This window comes from Marmota flaviventris, chromosome 1 (assembly GCF_047511675.1).
Source record: "Marmota flaviventris isolate mMarFla1 chromosome 1, mMarFla1.hap1, whole genome shotgun sequence".
Classification (NCBI taxonomy): Eukaryota; Metazoa; Chordata; class Mammalia; order Rodentia; family Sciuridae; genus Marmota; species Marmota flaviventris.
In genome coordinates this window covers 134,863,953-134,884,055 of record NC_092498.1, presented here as the reverse complement: position 1 = coordinate 134,884,055, position 20,103 = coordinate 134,863,953, and the positions used below count along the sequence as shown (strand labels likewise).

Genomic DNA, 20,103 nt, shown 5'->3' with positions numbered 1-20,103 from the left:
CCCAGAGCCCCCCATGCCCCATGGAGCCCCCTGTGCCCCCCATGCCCCATGCCGAGGCCTTGCTCGGCTCTGTTTGCTTTCAGAACCTCGCCGTCCCAGGTCCTGCTGGCTTTGGGTCACCAATCCCCCAGCCTGGGCCAGCTGTGAAGCCCAGAAGGGCGGCCAGGCCAGACACAGCTGCCCCCTGTGCCCCGGGCCGCCCAGCACCAGCCACCAGAAGCCCTTGGGAGCTGGGCTGGGGGTCAGGTGGTCCTGCTGCAACTCAGGCCAGGTCAGGCCAGCAGGAGGACAGACGTCCTCCCCGGGGCGGGGGGGAGGGCACAGCCCAGACTTGCTTCCTCTGGCATCAGCTTTTAGAAAGCAGGGAGATTAATTTTGCTGTTCCACACCCGTGGTGGTGGGGTTTCTGTTTTAGGAAATGGAGGGAAGGGAAGGTCTATTTACCAGTCAGAGCCCTTGGCTGCAGGTGACAAAAATCCCAAGTCAAAGTGGCTGAAGCAACAAAAGTATTTATTGGCTCATGTCACTGAAAAGTCTGGGAGTTGGATAAGCTTCAGGCAGAGCCTGATCCAGGGGCTCAATATGATACCACCAGGACTCAATCTTTCCATTTCTTCTGGGTTGGTTTTACTCTCAGGAAACCTAGGCGTGCATCCCATCCGCTCGCCAACCCCAACCCCATTAGTAACAGTTGTCTCCTTCAGTGGGTCCCAGACTGAAGTCACTGAGCCCTGCCTGGATCATGTGACCTTCCTCTGAACTAGAGGCTATGACCAGGGGATGGGATGGTCTGATTGGCCAACCTTGGTCACATGCTCCTGGAGTGGGTGGGGCCAGCCACTCTGGACCTGCAGATGCTGAGAGAAGAGAACCATCCCCCAGCAAGACCAGGGGGGTCAGCAGGAAGGACCTGAGTCCTCGAGATCAGCAGCTGCCCACAGAAGGGAACTGGAGTCTGGGCTCCCCGCCAGGCCTCGCTGCCCCATCCACAGCTGCTGGCCTGCGGCCCTGCAGGACACAGCCCCAGCCACACCCAGCGGTGGGGGGGCCTTCCCAGCCTGGCCTGGGCTCCGCTGCCCTCCCTGGCCACCCCCAGGCCCCCAGCCCTGCCCATGGCTGGCGCGCAGTGAGTGCCCACAACACTGGATTGTCAAACTTCTGTCGCCTGCTGGACCCTGAGAGGCTTGAGGGCAGAGAAGGTGTCTTGCTCCTGCAGGGTCCCCAGCACCTGAGGCCCAGGGGGTCCCCCAGATGCTTGGTAACCAGTGAATGTCCCTCGGTGCACAGTGGGTCCCCAGACACTTGGAAAGCTAGTGAATGTCCCTTGGCCCACAGTGGGTCCCCATATATGTGGTAAATGAATGAATTTACTCCACAAATATCTGATGAACAGATGAATTCAACCGGGGGAGTGGCCAGCCGGGGGAGTGGCCGGCTGTGGGACACTTGCAGGTCATGGAGGAGCTGGAGGGGTAGCCGTTGGGAGGGGGATGAAGGAGGGATGGGGGGATGGAGGGCAGAACTTCCCTGGAGGAGCCTCTGAGGAGGACCACAGTCCTGAGGGACACCTGGGCAGGGAGCGGTCAGTTGGCTTGAGGCCCAGCCCAGCCGGGAGGGGCGGGGTTTGGGCAGAGCAGGAAGTCAGGTCAGGCCTGGCCAGGCGAGCGGTGCCAGGGACACTGTGCCCCAGGCGGCCGGGCTGCCTGCTCTACGGCCCTGGCCTGCGTCCACTCCACAAGAGAGCCTGCTTTGTTGGGGGCTGACCGGGTCTGGGCCGCCCGCCCTGCAGTGCAGGCCCAATCTGTTCTCTATTTGTCAGGGCCGTGAGGAGGGGCTCCCTGCCCAGCCTCTGCCCTCCACGGGAGCCACACGGTGACATTCCTGGGCCTGGGCTGAGCGGGGGTCAGAGCTGCCTGCCCCTCCCTGGAGAAACCCAGACATAGCCCAGGGCCGCTGGCCGTCCACAGCCCCCTCCCACCCCCCCGCGGAGAGGACACTGGAGCTCAGAGGCCCAGGAGCCCGCAGGCAGGAGGGAGGCCACGAGCCCACCAGGCCGGCCAGCCCACGGGAGACCCCAGCCCAAGGGAGACCCCAGCCCGGCTGCCTGGGAGACACACCCTGCTTCTGAGCTGACCTTGGGCACCAGCCTCCGAGAGGCCTCCCAGGGCCCCAGAATGTCCTGTGACGGGGCAGCCGAGCTCCAGGCTGTCTGGACGCCTACATACACAGCACAGCCTCTCCTCCTCACGCCTGGCCTCCCGCCCGGTCCTCCTTGCTGCCCTGTGCACAGGCTCCAGGGGGAACCGCAGGCCAGGCAACACGGAGAGCAGCAGCCCTCCCGGGCCGCAGAGGCAGCCTGGCTCCAGGCCCTGGTTCTGTAATGGCCTTGCTGTGTGACCTGGGCAGTGACCTGACCTTCTGAGCCCGTCTCCTCACTTCATGACGCAGGTATCAGAGCCCAGGTGTGCAAGGCAACAGCCGGAGGGCCTCCTGGGGCAGGAACGCAGCTGGTGCTGGACACAGGGCCCTGCTGGTCGGACGCCACCTCCCACCTCCGTGCACACCAGGGAGGACCCCAGGGTCCCCTCCCCTTCCCGAGACCCCCAGTGTGGATCAAGTTCCGACTCCACTTCTGCTGGGCCTCGGGTGACAGGGACAAGAGGAAAGGACCCAGTCCTCAAACAACGGTGGCGTGGAGCTCGGGGTCCCAGGCACAGCCGCCTGCCCGGGCTCCTCCGTCAAACCCACCTGCATCTGCTTAACCCGTGCACATCGGGGCATCCCTGTCACCGCTGCGGAGCACGGATCCTGACAGACACTCAGGTCTCCAAGTGGCAGATGCAGATGGGCTGTCTTCTAGAAGCTTCTAAATTTCTGTTGCAAAAAGAGAAGTCCAGCAGCCTGTCCCCAGGATGCCTCCAGGGGCAGCAGCTTGAAGGACGAGGGATGATGCCCCCAAAGCAGATGACTGAGAGGCAGGGCACCTGGTGGGCGGTCAAGGCCATGACCAGGGCAGCGCTTCGTGTGAGGTCCTCCAGGGCATGTGAGGACGCCAAGCCATTCACAGAGGCATTATGAAATTATTGGGCACTTACTGTATGCCAGGCACTGTTCTGGAGGCCGGGAGAGCGGGGGTAGGAAGCGCTGGCCCAGGCCCTCTGAGCTGGCCTGGCTCTCTTGCGAGGCGCTGGCCTGGGGTTCTCTGCATGCCAGGCTGGCCGTCCCTCTCTTAGCAGCCTAGAGTCTGCGGCACATGCAGTGACGTGGCCAGGGCTGGGGACGATCGCTGTGGCCGATCACTGTGGCCGGGGAAACAGCGTGGATCAGGACACGGTCAGCACCCCAGGGCAGAGAAGAGCCGCACCCCATGCCAAGCAGAGCCGCTCGCTCTGAGAGGTGACCCTGCTCCTGGCTCTCCCGCTGGCAGCCACGGGACGGGCTTAGCAGGCGCCTCTGGCCCAAGTCAGGCGTGGCCTTGTGATCTGCTGGACCTAAGGTGTGAGCAGAATCCAGACCTGGGGCCGTGGGGACAGTGGGCAGGAGACCAGCCAGGCCCCTCCTGCGCTCTGCACTGCTTGCCCCGCCTGGTGGCCTCCAGATCCCTGACGCTCCATCTGTCCAGGTCCCAGGGCGAGGGGCAGGTGCAGAGCCCCCGCTGACCCTCACGCTCACGGCACATGAGACGCCAACCCTGCAGTCTGAGGCCGTGGGGTTGCGGAGCTGTTTGTCACAGCAGCAGGGCTGTGTCCGAGCCCACTGCGTCTCCACTGCACAGGCAGGGAGACGGTCAGGGCAAGCACAGAGGGGACACTGGGGACAGAGGACACCCTCCCCCCAGGACAGGAAACCCCTCCCCCATGGGACAAAGAACACCCCTTCTCCAGGGCACAGTGGACACCCCTCCCCCAGGGGACAGTGGTGCCCTCCCCCAGGGGACAATGGACACCCCTCCCCCAGGGGACAGAGGACACCCCTCCCCTATGGCACAGTGGTTTCCTCCCTCAGGGGACAGTGGTGCCCTCCCCCAGGGCACAGTGGACACCCCTCCCCCGGGGACAGTGGTGCCCTCCTGCAACCTTCGGGAGGTGAGCCCCTCCCCCACAAGCCCGCCAGGCCTGGCTGCTCCCCCTTCAATTAAAGCCAATTTCAAGGTCCCCTGGTTTCCCGTGCGTCCCTGGTCGTGTCCACCAGAGGCCCCGTCTGCTCGGCTGCCCATCTTGTCGGAGCCGCCAACAAGACAAATGGCCTGTGACTTACTGTCCGAGATGCAGCACCTTACGCCAAGTGGCAGCGCAGCCCAGGAATAAATCACAGCTGGTCTCCCAGAGCCGCCCAGAGCTCCCGGAGGGACACCGGCCAGGGAGGGGGAGGGGGAGGCTGGGGGAGGCCAGGGGGGTGGGGAGGGGGAGGGGTGGGGAGGGGGAGGTGGGGGGGCGGGGGGCGGGGAGGCTGGGGGAGCGCGGGGAGGCTGGGGAGGGGGCGGGGAGGCTGGGGAGGCTGGGGGCTGCACAGAGGCTGAGGACTGCTGGGGCTCCACTGGGCCAGGGGTCCAGTGGGCACTGTTGGTGCTCCTGTGGCCAGCACCCACCCCCTCACCAGTGTTCCCTCTTCGGAAACCGTCTCTCTGCCCCACTGTCCTTGTGCTCGGGGAGGCTACCTGCTCAGCTCTGGGGGGGACCCTTGGCTCGCCCCCAGCCACCACTGCCATGAGGCTCGGCAGGCAGGTGACCACACGGCCCACTGGCCTCATGGTGGACCTGCACTGACCCTCTAGGACAGAGATGCCTTCTTTCGGGCAGCTCATAGGTGGAGGGTCGTGTCCACTGGGCATCTCCAGCTTCCAGCCCAGGCACATAGTAGATGCTCAGGAAAACTGCAAGGGCAGCCAGCAGGGCTGGGGCCCATGGGGCTCAGCCACAGGGCAGCTCAAGAAGGTCCCCGTCCACTTGGACCTTGGCTTCTTGCCTGTGGAAGGAGGCACCGGGAGCTGTGTCTGCTAACTACTGTCCATCCCCCCCGTGCTGCTGGACGAAGACCCAGCACCCTGACCTCCATCATGACTTCCACAGCTGCCGCCCGGCGGGGCCTCCCTGTGAGCTGGGCTTGGTGGTCCTGCCATTTCTCGTCCCCCTCGGATCCGAGGGAAAGCTGGGCTGGACAGACCGCAGGACAGCGCCAGGGCTCTCGGGGTAGGCAGCAGCCCAGGGTGCAGCAGCCCAGGGCCCACCCACCCACGCTCCTTAGGTCAAAGCAGGTCCCCCGGCAGGGACAGAGGCAGGCAGGACGAGGAGCCGGCCTCCCTTGGGCAGAGGGGCCGGGGTGGACCCAGGCCTCGCAGATCAGCCCGGCCCTTCCCGCCACGTCTCCACGGGGCCTCTTGACTGCACAGACTGGGAGCGTCCTCAGCATGTGACACTCGGCGATGTATGACACAGGAGGACAAGGACCCAAAGCTGTCTGCACCATGACAGGACCTTGCGCCTGGACCCGTGTCTCCCGGCCTCATCCCCAGCAGCGGGCCTGGGGCAGCCCTGATCGGCAGACACCGAGGAGCCGTCCCTAAGCTCCCATGCCGTTGTGAGGACGTGGCCAGCCCTGGTGACAACACCACGGTGGGGCCTCTGCAGCCCTTCTGCGGTCATGGCTGGACACGCTCTGGCCCTCGCACCTCCAGTGCAGGACAGCGCCCTCCTCTGTTCCCTGGTAACCAGCAGGGCTGAGGTCCAGGTGGGCAGGCGTCATCACACCTGGGGACTCGCGTCCCCGCCCTGTAGCAGGCACAGCTGACTGCAGAGGCCCTAGGAGTGGCCCAGGGGCCCAGGAGAGATGGACAGACCACAGTGGCCTGTGCTCAGCCTGCCCCAGTGTCCCTGTCTGTGTCCTCCTTCCGTCTCTGGGACACAGCAAGTCTCCCTGCTGTCCACCATCCCCAAGGACCACCCGTCCAGACCCACGGGCTGCCCCACAGGGAGGAGCCCAGGCCCCACCAGGGCCTGCCCAGGGAGGTGCCCACAGCCGAGGGTCCTCCCGCCTGAGATGGCCAGCCCCAGCAGAGGACACGGTGTCAGCGCCTGTCAGCCGGGGACACTAGCTCCCTGTCCTGGGGTTGGAGATGAGCTCCGGTGGGTTTTGGCAGAAGAGCCGTGCGCCCATGGCCACCTGGACAAGGACACGACTGCAGGCGCCCATTGGTGTCGGAGACCTGGGACGTCTGAGTGGCACCGGGGGCTGTGTTCCATTTTCATTGTTCTTAGCCATAGGGGACAGCAGTGGCATAGGCCGGTCCTGGCTGAGGTGGCCCCGGCCTGTGCCCACTGCCCCCTCTGCAGGCTTGCCCGGGCACAGGGAGCTGCTGGCCGCTGTGGCCTGGAGGGACGCATCCCCTGGGCCCGTGTGCTGAAAGCTGCGTCTCCTGGTGGCAATGCCAGGGTGGGGATGGCAAGTGCAGGGACCGTAGGGATCAACCCACCGTGACTCGGGCTAACAGCCTGCAGGACGGGTGGAGTGTCAGGAGCGTGTCCCTGGGGACTGTGCCTTGTCCAGGTCCCGTTCTCTCTCCCTCTCTGCTCCCCGGCCACCACGGGTGGACAGCTCTGTCCACCACGGTGTTACCCCACCTTGGGCCTAAGCAGTGGGGCCTCTGGACTGAGAGCCGCAGTCACCCTCTGTCCACCAAGTGGCTTTCTCATACCGGGTCACAGTGATGCGGGCTGACACACTGTTCCTGCTGACGTTCCCCCGGAGCAGCCGACAGCCAGCACCACCGTGGGGCAGCCTGCCCTCCTTCGCTGGCCTGTGGACACAGGAGCCCAGTGGATGCTCACTGTTGGAGTCACTGGCTGGTGGCGTGTGTGATCCGCTAGCAAGTGACAGCAGGGAACGCCACCCAACAGGCCCCAGTGAAAACGCTCAGCTCAGGGAGACGGGGACCCAGGGCTGAGGACCATGGTGAGGGCCCCGGGGGACTTCCTGGGGGAGACGCCCGGCCGGGTTGTGGGCAGACAGGAGCCGGGAGGCGTCCCAAGGGGAAGGGGCAGGCTGGAGGCCCTGGATGGTGGCCGGCAGTGGGACAGAGCCCTGGGCAGCGGAACTGGAGCCCGGTCCCCGGGCACCTGAGCCTTCGCTCAGAGCAGGACGGAGCTGGGCAGCTGCCAGAGCAGATCTGCACCCAAGAAAGACCCCGAGCAGTGGGTAGCAGAGGCCTCGGCCGCGCCAGCCACCAAGCCAGCTGTGTGTGCCGCCTGGACAGTGAGGCCCCTCTCCATGCCCCGCCGGCCACTGCAGTGGCCGGCGCCTCCCTGCTACCTGCTTCTTGGGTGGCGATGCGGAAACTGAGGTTGTCTAAGGGTGGCCGCTGCATCACCAGCCGGTCTCCGGGGGCCCACAGGGGCAGGAGGAGGACCTGTCAGAGAAAGGCCCTCTCCACACCCATCAGCAGGCCACGGCGGCCAGCTGCAGAGAAGGCCCTGCCCGATCGGGACCTGAGGCCAGGGCCACCTGCACCTCAGCCACGCAGAGCAGGTCTGTCCGCGGGTCCTGGGCAGGGAGGGCAGCCGGACCCTCCTCTAGCCCATCAGGTACCGCCGCCCGCGGGCAGCTGGGCTCCCACACCGGCAAGAGCCCTCGTCCTCGGGCCACCTCATCAGCTGGCCTCCGTCATCCTGAGAGGACCCTGCGCCATGGCTGCCACGGGACTGAGGTCCCCACTGCGGAAACCAAGGAGCCTCCCGCCAACGTTCATTCCTGGTTAATGCCGTGACTTTGCCTTGACATTTCGGAAGCCGCGGGAGACCATTACCCGGTGACAATGTCCTACCCGGTGACATTATCTCTTAATTACAATCTGCAAGTAATGCTGCAAAAGTGGCCGCAGATAGCTGCTCTGGAGAGGCCCGTCCTGCCGCTGACCAGGTCACTCAGCGCCTGCCAATGAGGGAGACAAATGGGCACTGGGGGCCTTGTGTGTCCTGTCTCCTCAATGACAGAGCTGCACGCAGTGGCAGGGGGTGGCAGATACCAGGTGGACTTCTGACGTCCCACGTCCCCAGTCAGGGGCACGGTACTCCCAGCAGAGAAGAGCCTGCCAACCCCGGGGCCTGCACACACTGTGACCGTGCCCCCAAGGGACAGGCACAGACCCCGGGAAGTCAGCCCTGTGAGGAGGGGGACCTGCAGGGGCCTGGGCAGCGTCCCTGGCTCCGCGAGAGTGAGGAGGGGTCCCCAAGTTCTGAGGCCTCCAGGGAGGGTCAGGGACCCGGCAGAGAGGGGCACACAAAGCCCCCGGGGGACGGCGGCCTTCCGCCTTCCTGTCACAGGACACGGTGGCTTCTCGTCCCAGTCTACATTGAGCCCCTGACTGTGTGACCTGGGACTGTGTCCCACCCTCTCTGTGCCTCAGCTTCCTCGTCTGTAGAGCGGGGAGGCTCGCGGCCTCACACAGAGAGTCCCGTGAACGAGGCCTCGGCAGACAGGCCCTGCGCGTGCCAGCCGTCGGTGCCATCGTCCTCAGCTTCCTGGAATGGCTGTGACAGGCTCCTCAACCCAGTGGCTGAGAGCAGCAGAGCATCCTCTCAGGGCTCTGCCGTCCTGGGGGGCGCTGGCCGCTCCTGCAGTGGCTCTGGGAGGCCCTTGCCCACCTCTCCCAGCCACTGTCCCCGAGGAGGCCACTGTCCCCGAGGGGCAGCCCTGTGCTTCCCTCACGGCCCTGCCTCCCTCTGACCAGGACCCAGGTGGCCCAGGGTCATCTCCCACCACAGGACCTTGACCTCCCCACGTCAGCAGGGCCCCGGGCCACCGAGAGCAGTGCGTTCACAGGCCCCAGAATCAGGACCAGGCACCTTGGGGGACCACGAGTAAGCTGGCATGACCCTCGTGGTGGTGACCTCAGAGACCTGAGGTCAGTGTTTTGGCCACTGGATCCATTTTACCTTGTGAGCATGCTCAGTGGACTGGGCTGGTGAAGGACGCCCACTGGACGCCCGAAGGGCAGCACAGCCCATGTACATGTGGCCCACAACCCCCGAGCGAGGGCAAGCGCAGTCGGCACTGGGTCCATTTTGCCGGCCGCACAGGAGTGTTCTTAACCGGAATTCGGTGCCAATAACTGAACTCAGGAGATTTCACATTTTTAAATCCATTTTCTCATGTGAAATAAAAAATAAAAAAGCCAGGCTGCCCGTCACCGAGCGGCCAGGGACCCTGCGCCCAGAACCACCTCCACCCACTGAATACCCACGTGGCCTGTGGGCCTGGCTCTCACACCCAGCACCCCGTCACATGGTCTTGATGAGAAGTTGGCAGCACCTCCTCAAGGGTCGTGAAGGTTGCCAGGCGCGGTGAACACGGCTGCGATCCCAGAGACTCGGGAGGCCGAGGCAGGAGGATCTGGTCAAGGCCAGCCTCAGCAGCTCAGCGAGGAGACCCAATCTCTAAATGAGACATTCCAAAGGGCTGGGGACGTGGCTCAGTGGCCGAGCACCCTGGGCTCAATCCCTGGCACCTAAACAAACCCAAAAGAGGGTCAGAGCGCTGTCCTGGGAGGCGGGGCTGGCTGATCCCACCTCTGCCAGCTTTGGGCGGGTCACGACCTGCCCTCCGCTTGAACACCAGCAGCCGTCACTCACCGAGGAAGCTCCTGGTCACCTCCACGGGCATGTGAATGACCCTCTGCGAAGCCACACGGTTCCCTCCACAGGACACACCCACGCGTCCCACTCCAGGGACGTTGGCACGGCAGCTCAGCCCCACTGGACTGCACAAGGACCATGAGTGGCCCTGGGCGTCAGGGAGAGCTGGCCTGCGTGTGACGGCCACTGCCCACTGTTTCCAGGTGAACATGCAGAAACCGTCCCTCCTCGTGAGGGCCTGTGGTGGGGCGGGCGGCAGGAGTGGGTCTTCCTGCTGGGCAGATGTGGCACAGCAGGGCAAGGCCACTTGCCTGCGGGGCACAGGGCACTGGGCGGCCTCAGTCCCAGTACTGGCCCCAGCTGCCACTGCCCATGGCCTGCACTGATGTCACGGGGAAACCATGTCCGGCCCTCAAACAGCTGCTGCTGCCCCAGGGCCAGAGGCCCCAAGCAGGGCCAGGGAGGCTAAGTGTCACATCAGAGTCCCCGTCCCCGAGGGAAGGCCCTCCTACCGTCCAGGGCTGGGCAGGGCCGGGCAGACGGGTGGCCACGGGAGTGGAGGGGCGATCCCAAATGGCAGAGACGTCTCCAGGCCACCAGGGAGCCACTGCCAGGACCCCCTTTGTCCACACCACCTACAGGGCTGTGTCCAGTAGGGGTAAGTGTCCTGCCCCCGAGCCTGGGAGGAACCAGAGGCCAGCTGGGCACGGCCCCCAGGCTCCCCGCGTGGCCCCTGTCCCCCTCCTCCCTGGGTCCCCCTGCGCCCCAGGCTGAGGAGCCCAGCACTGTTTCAGATGCGCTGACCCCTGCTCCTGTCCCCACTGGACCCTGGGAAGAGCCTGGAGTCCCCGGGAAGCTCCTGCGGCCTCCTTCCGGGTGGCGCTGCGCTCTGCCTGAGCTGCTGGCCATGCCGGGGTGCTGGGCCTGGAAGCTGGGTCCCCAGTGCCACTTCGGAGAGGCAAAGAGGACGCAGGGGTTCCCGTGGCCGGGCGCTGGGCCACGGTGTGCGGCAGCAGCCGGACGCAGCCAGGACAGGCCACAAGCTGCCATCCGCGCTCACCACCAGCCCAAGACCGCGGAGGGAGACCTGCTGTCTCCGCTCCTGACCGTACAGTGAGGACGAAGGTGGCACCTGGTCGAGCAGCAGACTCCTGACGCAGGCGAGGGCAGCGGGCAGTGTTGACTGGCAGCCGCCCCAGGCGCAGGCCGGCGGGCAGCTCCGGGGTCTCTGCACACCGCCAGGCCTCACTGTCCTGCGTGTCCTGTCCCAGCACCTGGCCACCTCGCTCCTCGTGACCAGCCCTGCCCTCCCCGACAGGTGCCCTGAGTGTCCCCGACAGAATGTCCCAGATCCCAGTGGCATCCAGTCCCTGTGCGGCCATCCTGGTGCGGAAACAGCCCAGAGCGGGGACCCCCAGCCGCGGCCGGGTTGGCGGTTCCCAGTTTTTATGTTTAATTCATCCGGAGCCTCAAAAGTCTCCGCGCTCGGGCTGGGACTGGGGCTCAGGGGTAGCGCGCTGTCTGGCATGCGCGGGGCGCTGGGTTTGACCCTCAGCACCACATAAAAATTTTAAAAAAGATGTGTCCACCGAAAAAACTAAAAAATAAATATTTTTTAAAAAGTCACCGCGCTCAGCCCTGCGGCTGCCAGAGAGGCCGCGCCCAGGCCCCCTGCCCTGCACCCACCCGGCGCCCAGGCCCCGAGCCCCGCACCCACCGGCCCACGAGGCTGGGCCCACAGTGCCCCCTGGTGGCCTTGTCTGCACTGCGCTGCTGGCAGGCCCCGGCCCCAAGGCCACCCACTCCTCCAGGTCCCCAGCCAACACTGACAGGCAGTCCAGCGCCCCTGAACCCCACATCCCCCAGTGCAGGAGAAGAGAGGGGCGGAGAGTGACAAATGCCCCACACAAGGCCAGGCTGCAAAGGGCAGGTCGGGGCCAGGCGGGGAGGCGGGGAGCAGAGGAAAGAGCCAGAGTCGTGGGGCGGGGGAGCCGTCCGGCCCTGTCCCCAGTCCTGCCCCTGACCTGCCCCCATCCTGCCCCAGTCCTGCCCCCGTCCTGCCCCAGTGCCTCGTGTGGCCTGCAGAGAGCTGGGCAAGCGGGCAGGAAGGCAGGAGGGCTGGGACACTGCTCAGGGCCCTGATGGCCCCACGTTGGAGCCCTTCCCAGCTCACCCACCAGCACCCTGACCCTGACCCTCTGCCTCCCGTCAGCAGGCCTGGGGGGAGGAGGGCACCAGAGAGCAGGCGGGCCTCTTCTAGGGCATTCCCTGTGGCCTCTGAGGGGACACCTGAGCCAGACCTGCGCTTTCCTCCCAGCTGAAGGGCTCCTTCCTCCCAGGCTCCCACTCGGCACCTCCATGTCCCCAGCTCCGGCCCCACATCTGCCCTGCCCCAGCCCAGAGCACCACCCCCTCCTCGGGTCAGGCCTGGGTCCTCAGGACCCCTCCCCATCCACGCCTGCCTCACCAAGGCTCCCCGCCCCTCCAGTGGGTTCCCACCTAGCTTTCCACACCCCCGGGCCCACCCTCTGGCTTTCTGCCCCCTCACCCCACTCGCTTCTGCTCTGCACACTCACACCTCAGGGCCTTTGCACACGCCCTTCCTGGTTCCCCAAGGGCTCTCAGCATACATGGAACTTCTCAGCGGAGACTTCTAGAAACCCTCTCACGGAGGCGACCTCTCCCTCCCCCAGAGACTCGTTCCTCCCTTTCCGGCACCAACCACTCTTTGGGAGCTGTCTGCTTAGGCACAGGGCTGTCCACCTGTGAGAGCTTCCTGGTCTTGCCATCCATGTCTCCAAGGCGGATGGTGTGGGTGCCTGGCCAGGTCCCCACAGGTCCCTGTTGACCATCTCTAAGTGCAATCTGTCCACAGCCCAGCAACTGCTGGCCCTCCTTGGAGAACTGCGCTGCTGGAGCCCAACTTGTCCTCCCTGGTCACGTCTTGGCCTCCCCTTGGCCAGGGGTGTCCCCTTCCTGGGAACCAGCCCAAGGTGACTTGGGCACTCTGCTGCAAAGTGCACACCAAACCCGAGCTGAAATGCAGGTCGGGGGCATCCGCTCACCCCTCAGGTCACAAGTGCTCTGCACACAGTAGGTGTCCAGTAAGTGCTGCTGGAGGCTCAGCATCCGAGGTCTATCACTGGAGTCCCGGGCTCTGTAGAGGATGCGCCCACCCCCCATGCTCAGGTTCGCCCCAAACTGACCTTCACTCCACCTCGTGGGCGGGCAGCAATCGGCTCAGAGAGGTTATGAATGGCTCCAAAGCCGCCCAGCAGCTTGAGCGGAGCAGAGGCTGCAGGCGCCCGTTGCCAGGCCAGAGCCCTTCCGTGGCCAGCAGAGGAGCAAAGGTGCAGGGTGGACTCCGACTCTTGCTTCCAAGACCCCTTTGAAAACCTAGGACTACTCAGGACATGCTTTGGCAGGGAGACCAAGACACCCAAGTGATCACACTATCCAAAGCCAGGCTGTTGACCGTGGGGACACAAACCTAAGTTGACCTCTGTCACTCCACAGCACGCATGGAGGCACCTGCAGACCAACCGTGTGCACAGCTCGCCCCCTAGTGGCCGGCCCCAGAACTGCCTGGCAGCCAGCCCTGCAGGGACAGGGCACAGACTCAGGCTGCTATGTGGACAGTGGGTGGCGCAGGGCAGGTGGCGTCTGGGAGACTGTGGAGCAGCCTGGTGAGGGACCACAGAGGAGGGAACAGGGAGAGCTCCACTGCGATGGCCAACACAGAGTCCCCAGCCCGGGCCTACCACGTAGGGCCACCTCTCAGCGGCATGCAGGGACCCACCGTTCCCATTGCCCAGAGGACCAAAACCACCTGGCCCCTCCCTGCCCCTGGGCTGGTCCTCCTACCGCCCTGCAGGTGGTCTGACTCACATTTTTTGGCAGGGGCTGCTGGGGACTGAACCCAGGGCAATTTACTGAGCCACATCCCCAGCCCTTTAAAAATGTTTTTTTTTTTTAGAGACAGAGAGAGAGAGACATTTTTTCAAATATTTATTTTTTAGTTCTCGGCGGACACAACATCTTTGTTTGTATGTGGTGCTGAGGATCGAACCTGGGCAGCACGCATGCCAGGCGAGCGCACTACCGCTTGAGCCACATCCCCAGCCCAAAAAATGTTTTTTGAATATATATATATATTTTTTAGCTGTAGATGGACACGATATCTGTCTTTATTTTTATGTGGTGCTGAGGATCCAACCCAGTGCCTCACACGTGCGAGGCAGGTGCTCTACCACTGGGCCCCAGCCCCACTCCTTAAAGTTTGTATTCTGACACAGGGCCCCACTAAGTTGCTGAGGCTGGCCTCAAACCTGCAATCCTCCTGTCTTGGCCTCCCAAATCGCTGGGATTACAGGCATATGCCACCACGCTGGCACTCTGTTTTAAAAGGAGAAAACGGGGGCTCCAGAGAGGTCGTGTGACTTGTCCGGGGTCCCACAGAGGCGAGGGAGTGGAGGGATACAGAAGAGAACCAGTAACACCCGGAGAGGCACGTTCCAGGGTCCCACACAGTGGCAGGGACCCGGCGTTCTGTCACAGGGCCTGGTGGTTTGGGCTACAGGAACCAGGGTCAAGCCATCTGATGCTCTAGACATTCTAGTGTCAACTGGGGTACAGAGTGCCCTGGACTTCCAATTCGGGGGGAATCCACGTGATCAGGAGAGGTCGTGGCCTCCGGGGGAGGCCGTTGGCCGGTGCCCTTGATGAGGGCAGGGCCGGAGTAAGACAGAGGAGGGCAAGTCCCTGAGGCCCAATGCTGGGGGACATCATGGGGCGTGCAGAGGGCTCTGGGACAGGCAGCCCCATGGTGCCTGGAGGGACAGCCCAACCAACAACAGTGCGTTTGCGGTGACGGATCGCGGTGACGGCCTGGCCCCGGGGACCCCAGGTCACAGAGGCACAGCGCCTCCCTTCCACATAAAACTCCAAGTAGAAGAGGGAGTCCGGGGAGGGAGACCAGGGTCACATCACAGGGCTCTGCGGCAGGAAGGAGGTCCTCAGACAGCCTGGGTCCCAGGGGACCACCAAGGGGCCTGCAGGTGACCCAGAGCCCATCCTCACTGAGGCCAGGGTGAAGTCATTGGCTGGGTTAGGGACCAAGGTGGTGGCAAAGATTTCAACCCCAGAAGGACATTCAGAAGCATGATGGTCACACAGGGGACGCGGGGCAGGGTCCCCGGGACATGGGCTGCTCCCAGGGTCCTGTCCCCTTCTGTCCTAGCAGAGGTGAGGGCAAGTCAGACGTGCCAGTGACGAGGCCTCTACCCAGGAAAGTGGAGAGTCCTCCTGGTGGTGCTCAAATGACCAGGAGGGGGGGACAGGGGGACAGTGGACTCAGCCTTCCAGGGCAGCCAACGGGGCTGCAAGGGGGCCCCTTACAGGCCTGGACCCTCGCATGGCCCTGTGGGCCTGCCCCGCAGCAGCCAGGCAGGGCCCTCCCGACCTCAGCCCCCACCCGAGGGGACCCCGAACACGGGTTCTGAGAACAAATCTAGAGACTGGGTGACAGCCGGGCACGGTGGCCACGCCTGTAATCCCAGCGGCTCGGAGCAAGAGGATGGTGAGTTTAAAGTCAGCCTCTGCAACAGAATGAGGCCCTGTCTCTAAGATACACTAGGGCTGGGATGCGGCTCAGGGGTGGAGTTCAGTCCCCCACTGAAGGACACACAGGGCCAGGCCTGCCACAGACGCTTCTCGGATAAGTGACAATGTGACAAGATGGCCCGTAGGCCCCACCTGCATGCTGGAGCCCGAGCCCAAGGAGGCTGGGTGGGGCTGCTCCGTCTCCCCACAGACCAGGGACCGGCCAGGTGAGGCCACAGAGGGTGGTGGCCCCGGACCAGGGAGACACCAGACCAAAACATAAGACAGAATAGCCCCGCGGGCGTGGGGGCAGCGTCTGCAGCCCCAAGGGGGGGGACCACTGAGTCCAGGAGTTGGGACCAGCCTGGGCAGCCAGCCCCGAATCAAAATTCACAGTGACACTTCGATGGTCCCAAGAAACCCAACACATGTCGTCACCACACCTCAGAGTCATCTTTGTGCAGAAGGCGGGCGTCACCAACTACAGAACCCTGAAATCCTAGGGACAAGAGAACAGGAAGTCCTGGGGACAGACAGGACGCCATGGCCGTCAGAGGCCAGTCCAGTGGCTTTTTTCAACATTTGGTGCTAAAAGTCATCTCCCCTTGGGGCTGGGATGTGGCTCAAGCGGTAGCGCGCTCGCCTGGCATGTGTGCGGCCCGGGTTCGATCCTCAGCACCACATACAAACAAAGATGTTGTGTCCGCCGAAAAAATAAATAAATAAATTCTCTCTCTCTCTCTCCCCCTCTCCTCTCTCTTTAAAAAAAAAAAAAAAAAGTCATCTCCCCACTGCAACCAGATCCACGGCCCGTGGACAGTCACTGGAAGGTCTTCCTCGACGGGGGCAGCACCAGCCTTCGCAGCCATCTGACCCTGGGACGGAGACCTCTGTGGGTCCCCTCCTCCCGCCTGCCCCTCCTACCCAACCTGGGCCAGCCAAGAGCCAGGACCGTGTGACTGCTGTGCTCTGGGCACTGGCCCTGAGCACAGACCAATGGGTGAAGGCGCTGGCCACGGGGACCCTGAGGGGACGGCAGGCCACAGGGCAACAGCAGCAGAGGCGGGCAGCGCCTGGCCCCCCCCAGAGAGCAGTTCTGGTCAGGACCAGCCCCCAGCACTGGCCCCGGCCCCAGCCACGCACCCAGACACAGGCTCGGTTCTTACAAAGTTTATTGCTTCCACAGTGAGTCAGCTTTAAAACACCACAAACCCATTTCTCTTCCAGTAGAAAAGGGGCCTGGGCTGTCCCTGGGACCAGGGGCACTATGGGTCCCGGGGCCTTCCCACCTCCCCCGGGCACCTGGAGCTGGGGACCCGGGTGGCTGGGGTAGGCTGCAGCCACCCAGCCAGGGAGTGGCCGGCTCAGCGTACAGGACAATGGGGGTCAGGGAGGAGGGCCGGACCCTCGCCTGGGGCTGCTGTGACGGGGCAGGGCGCTGGAAGCCTGGCAGGGTGCCCTCTGCCCTTTGTTCCTGAGGCCCACTCAAAGCCGCTCAAGCCCGGGCCAGGCCCAGGGGCTGCGGCGAGGGGCAGGACCAGGCCCTGCTGGCCTGGCTTTGGCACTGGAGGCCTGCAGGGGACAGGCCCGTCCTCCGTGGCTGGGGCCACGCTGGCTACAGGGAGCCGGGAGCAGAAGGTGGTGGCCATCCTCTCCCAGGAGAGGGCTAATGTCCACGGCGCCTGTGGCCAGGCCACAGGTCACCTGGAGAGAAGGTTCCTGATGGCTTCCTGGCGGCCTCTCCCGTCCCTGGCACAGCTCCGTCCCTGAGTGTGTCTGCGCGCCTGGGCACGCGGGGTGCAGGGTGTGGCTGGCGGGGCTCAGGCCGTGGGGCTGGGGGGCCGTCCGCTGGGGGAGTCCTGGAGGAGCGGGGCGCAGGGGCTGGGGGGCCGGGCGGGCTGAGCCACCGGGTGGGGCTGGCCCCCGTCACCTTTGCTGCCCTGTGGAGAGAGGGGGAGCTGGGTCACCGTCCCCGCCACCAGCCCGGCCGGCCCAGCCCGCCCGCAGCCCACACAGAGCCCCTTCCCACTGCCCAAGGTAACACCGACGCTCAGAGGCTGGACACGTCACCAAGGCCCTCCCTGGCTCAGTGCCCCACCTGCCCCACCCCCACCCCTCTCAGAGACAGGGAAACTGAGCCCCGGAGAGACCTGACCACTGCAGGGAGAGGGCTGTCCACTGGCAGCCTGGACGTGGCCTCCACCCCACAGACACGCACAGCCTCAGGGCAGCACTGCACCAGACAGCTGTCCCCAACAGACAGGAAGGGACCCTGCAGACGGTGCTCACAGTCCCCAGCCTCAGATAAGCTGGCAAAGCCACACACATCCAGTGTTGGGGGGAAAGTCCTGGCGAGGGCGGGGGCAGCGGGACTTGAATGGAGGGACAGAGGACACAGAAAAGCACGAGATAGAACAGAAGTCGAGAGACTTGGGATGAGAGTTTATCTAGGCTCACACTCAAAAGTTGGAGTTAGCCAGGCACAATGGTGGCCCTCGCCTGTGGTCCCAGCGGCTCGGGAGGCTGAGGCAGGAGGATCGCGAGTTAAAAACCAGCCTCAGCAAAAGCGAGGCCCTAAGCAACTCAGTGAGACCCTGTCTCTAAATAAATAAAAAATAGGGCTGGGGACGTGGCTCAGTGGCCGAGTGTCCCCTGAGTTCAATCCCTGAACCAAAAAAAAAAGTTTGAGTTACGAAGTTAAGAAGAAGAGGACAGTGATGATAGGACAGGCCCCGTCCCAGCCTCCCTACCCTGAGGACAGCGGGAACCCCCCCCCACCAGAGCCCCGGCTCACCACCCCCAGGGGCCTGCCCTGTTCCTCCCCGTGGGCAGACCTAGGGCTTCCTGCAGGAGCCGGTCCTCCCCATGACGGAAAGTCTCCCTTAGGAGGAAAGGGGACCCCCTCTTGGGGACCTCACAGCCCTGGAGCCAGCATGTGAAGCAGGTTCCTCCAACTTCCCCCTCCCCTCCCCCGCCTGGGGGGGCAATGAGAAGGTGGGGAGGGGCCCAGGGGTTCCCAGAAGGGCCCCCTCCCGTCAGTGGCCCAGGCTGTCGACTGCACAGGGCTCCGGCCCCCCCTTAGAAGCTCTGCAGGGCCTTCCAGTTCTTATTCATTTAAAAATCCCCTCTGGGCTGGTGGAGGCCATTTCCCCTTCTCTCAAGCAAGGCAGCCTCCTGGGGCCACCCCATCCCCAGGTGCAGGGCAAAGTGGGGAGTCCCCTGCCAGGTCTGTTAGGGTGGAGGCCCCCCAGGACCGGCTCCCAGCTGCCAGCCCAGGCTGAGGCCTAGACACCCAGGAGGGGCTGGGTGTCCTGGGGACAGGCTGCCCTTGGAAGGTAGGGGGTGGGTGGAGGGCTGGGTTCTGTGGGCAAGTGGAGGGCAGACCCCAGGTGTGTCTTGCCCCACTGGGGGGGTGCCTAGGTTCTGTCCAGGGGTGCAGACACGGGGACCTCCCTACCCCCTCCCCCTGCTAAGACTGACTAACTGCCACCTCGGCCTGTCCCCGGGGACACCAGACATCCTTCTGCTGGGGACTGGGGGGCAGGGATACCACCCAAGTGTGCCCAGCTCACAGGTCTCCCAGTGGGGTCCTCGGCAGGGTCCTCGGGAGGCAGGCAGGAGAGGGGCCTGGCCAGGATGCTCATCCCCCACAGCAGGGAGCCCTCCTCAGGACACCCGCTGGACAAGAGCAGGCCCCGCCCACTGTCTACCCGCTGTTCCCAGGTGGGCAGAGGGGCCGCAGGCCTGCCCGGGACACAGCGTCCTCCCTCCTGCCAACCTAAGGCCCTGCCGCCACTGCCCACTCCCCTTGACCTCCTCCTCTGGCCCAGTTCCTGGCCTTGGCAACTGAAGCCCGCTGGCGATGACCACTGGCCGAGGCGAGAGCACCCCGCACACCCAGGTGGGCAGCGACGGAAACCCAGAGACCCGGCCAAGGCTGGAGCGAGGGCGGCACATTTCCCAGAAACTAAAATAGCAGCTGTCCCCGGGCAGATGCATGACTCACCCTGGCCCAGCCCAGGGCAAGCCCAGGGCCTTCGGCTCTTCCCCTCAAGACCTGGCCGTGGGAGCCCCGGGCACCGCCTGCTCCTCACAGGCAGAGCTTCTGGGTGAAAACCAGGGAGCCCTGAACACCGAATTCCCAGTGCACCTCCTGCAGGTGTTGATCTGAGCATGTCCCCAACTGCAAGGTCCCTCACTGGCTGCTGGGCTGGAACCCAACCTGTACTGGGCTTCCTGTTTCTTATTTGTGCTCAATCTGGTGACCTGTCGGGCAGAAGCAGTCCTGGATATACTGCCGGGGCTCAGTGGATGCCTTCTTTGTTCTTGATTAGTCTTACCAGGCTTAGGCCAATGTGTCTCAAACAGGGGTCCCTGAACCTTCAAGATGCCCCCAGGGTCCATTAAAATGCAGACCTCCAGCCCAGGAGGCCGTCCCAGGAGGCTCTGGCCCTCCAGGCACCCCTGGGAAGAGGTTCAGGAGCAGCCGGCCTCGCCTGAACCTTGCCTTCCTACTGTGACCTCGAAACTGACACAGAGCAGCCCACAGCCACCGGGGATCAAAGAAACCGAACTGCAGAGAGCCTCCCTGGGCTGGCCCCTGGGAGGGGCTTTACCTGGTACCCACCTAGAGTCTTGCTTCTTGCAGCACAACGCTGGGAGGAGGCGTCATCAGGGATTCAGAGTAGGCCTGAATGGCCTCCTTATCCTTTGAGCCCTTTTTACTACCACTCCAAAATAAATAGCATTTGTCCTAGAAGACAACCAAGCTAATTTATAGTCCACGTCGGCCCAGCCGCGAGGGTCGCGCTCCGCTCTGTGTTTCCCGAAGCAAACAGGGGACGGGAGGGGTGTAGGGTTTTAGGGTCCAGCAGCT

General features: G+C 64.2%; 1 protein-coding gene across 3 annotated transcripts in view; it reads right to left on the bottom strand.

The window, feature by feature from the left end:
- Nucleotides 1-16,382: 16,382 nt before the first annotated feature.
- Scarb1 (scavenger receptor class B member 1) overlaps nt 16,383-20,103 on the bottom strand; it is a 57,037-nt gene continuing 53,316 nt past the window's right edge. The window contains exons 12-13 of one of the 3 annotated variants that reach the window (XM_027921333.3): nt 19,855-19,980; nt 17,080-17,167 (exon numbers count right to left, since the gene is read on the bottom strand). In XM_027921333.3, coding sequence (XP_027777134.1) covers nt 19,855-19,980 — 126 coding nt within the window. In that variant the 3' untranslated portion in view covers nt 17,080-17,167. Of the gene's footprint in view, nt 17,168-19,854; nt 19,981-20,103 lie in introns of those variants that run through there. The other 2 variants (XM_027921334.2, XM_071616030.1) reach the window with 2 other exon arrangements.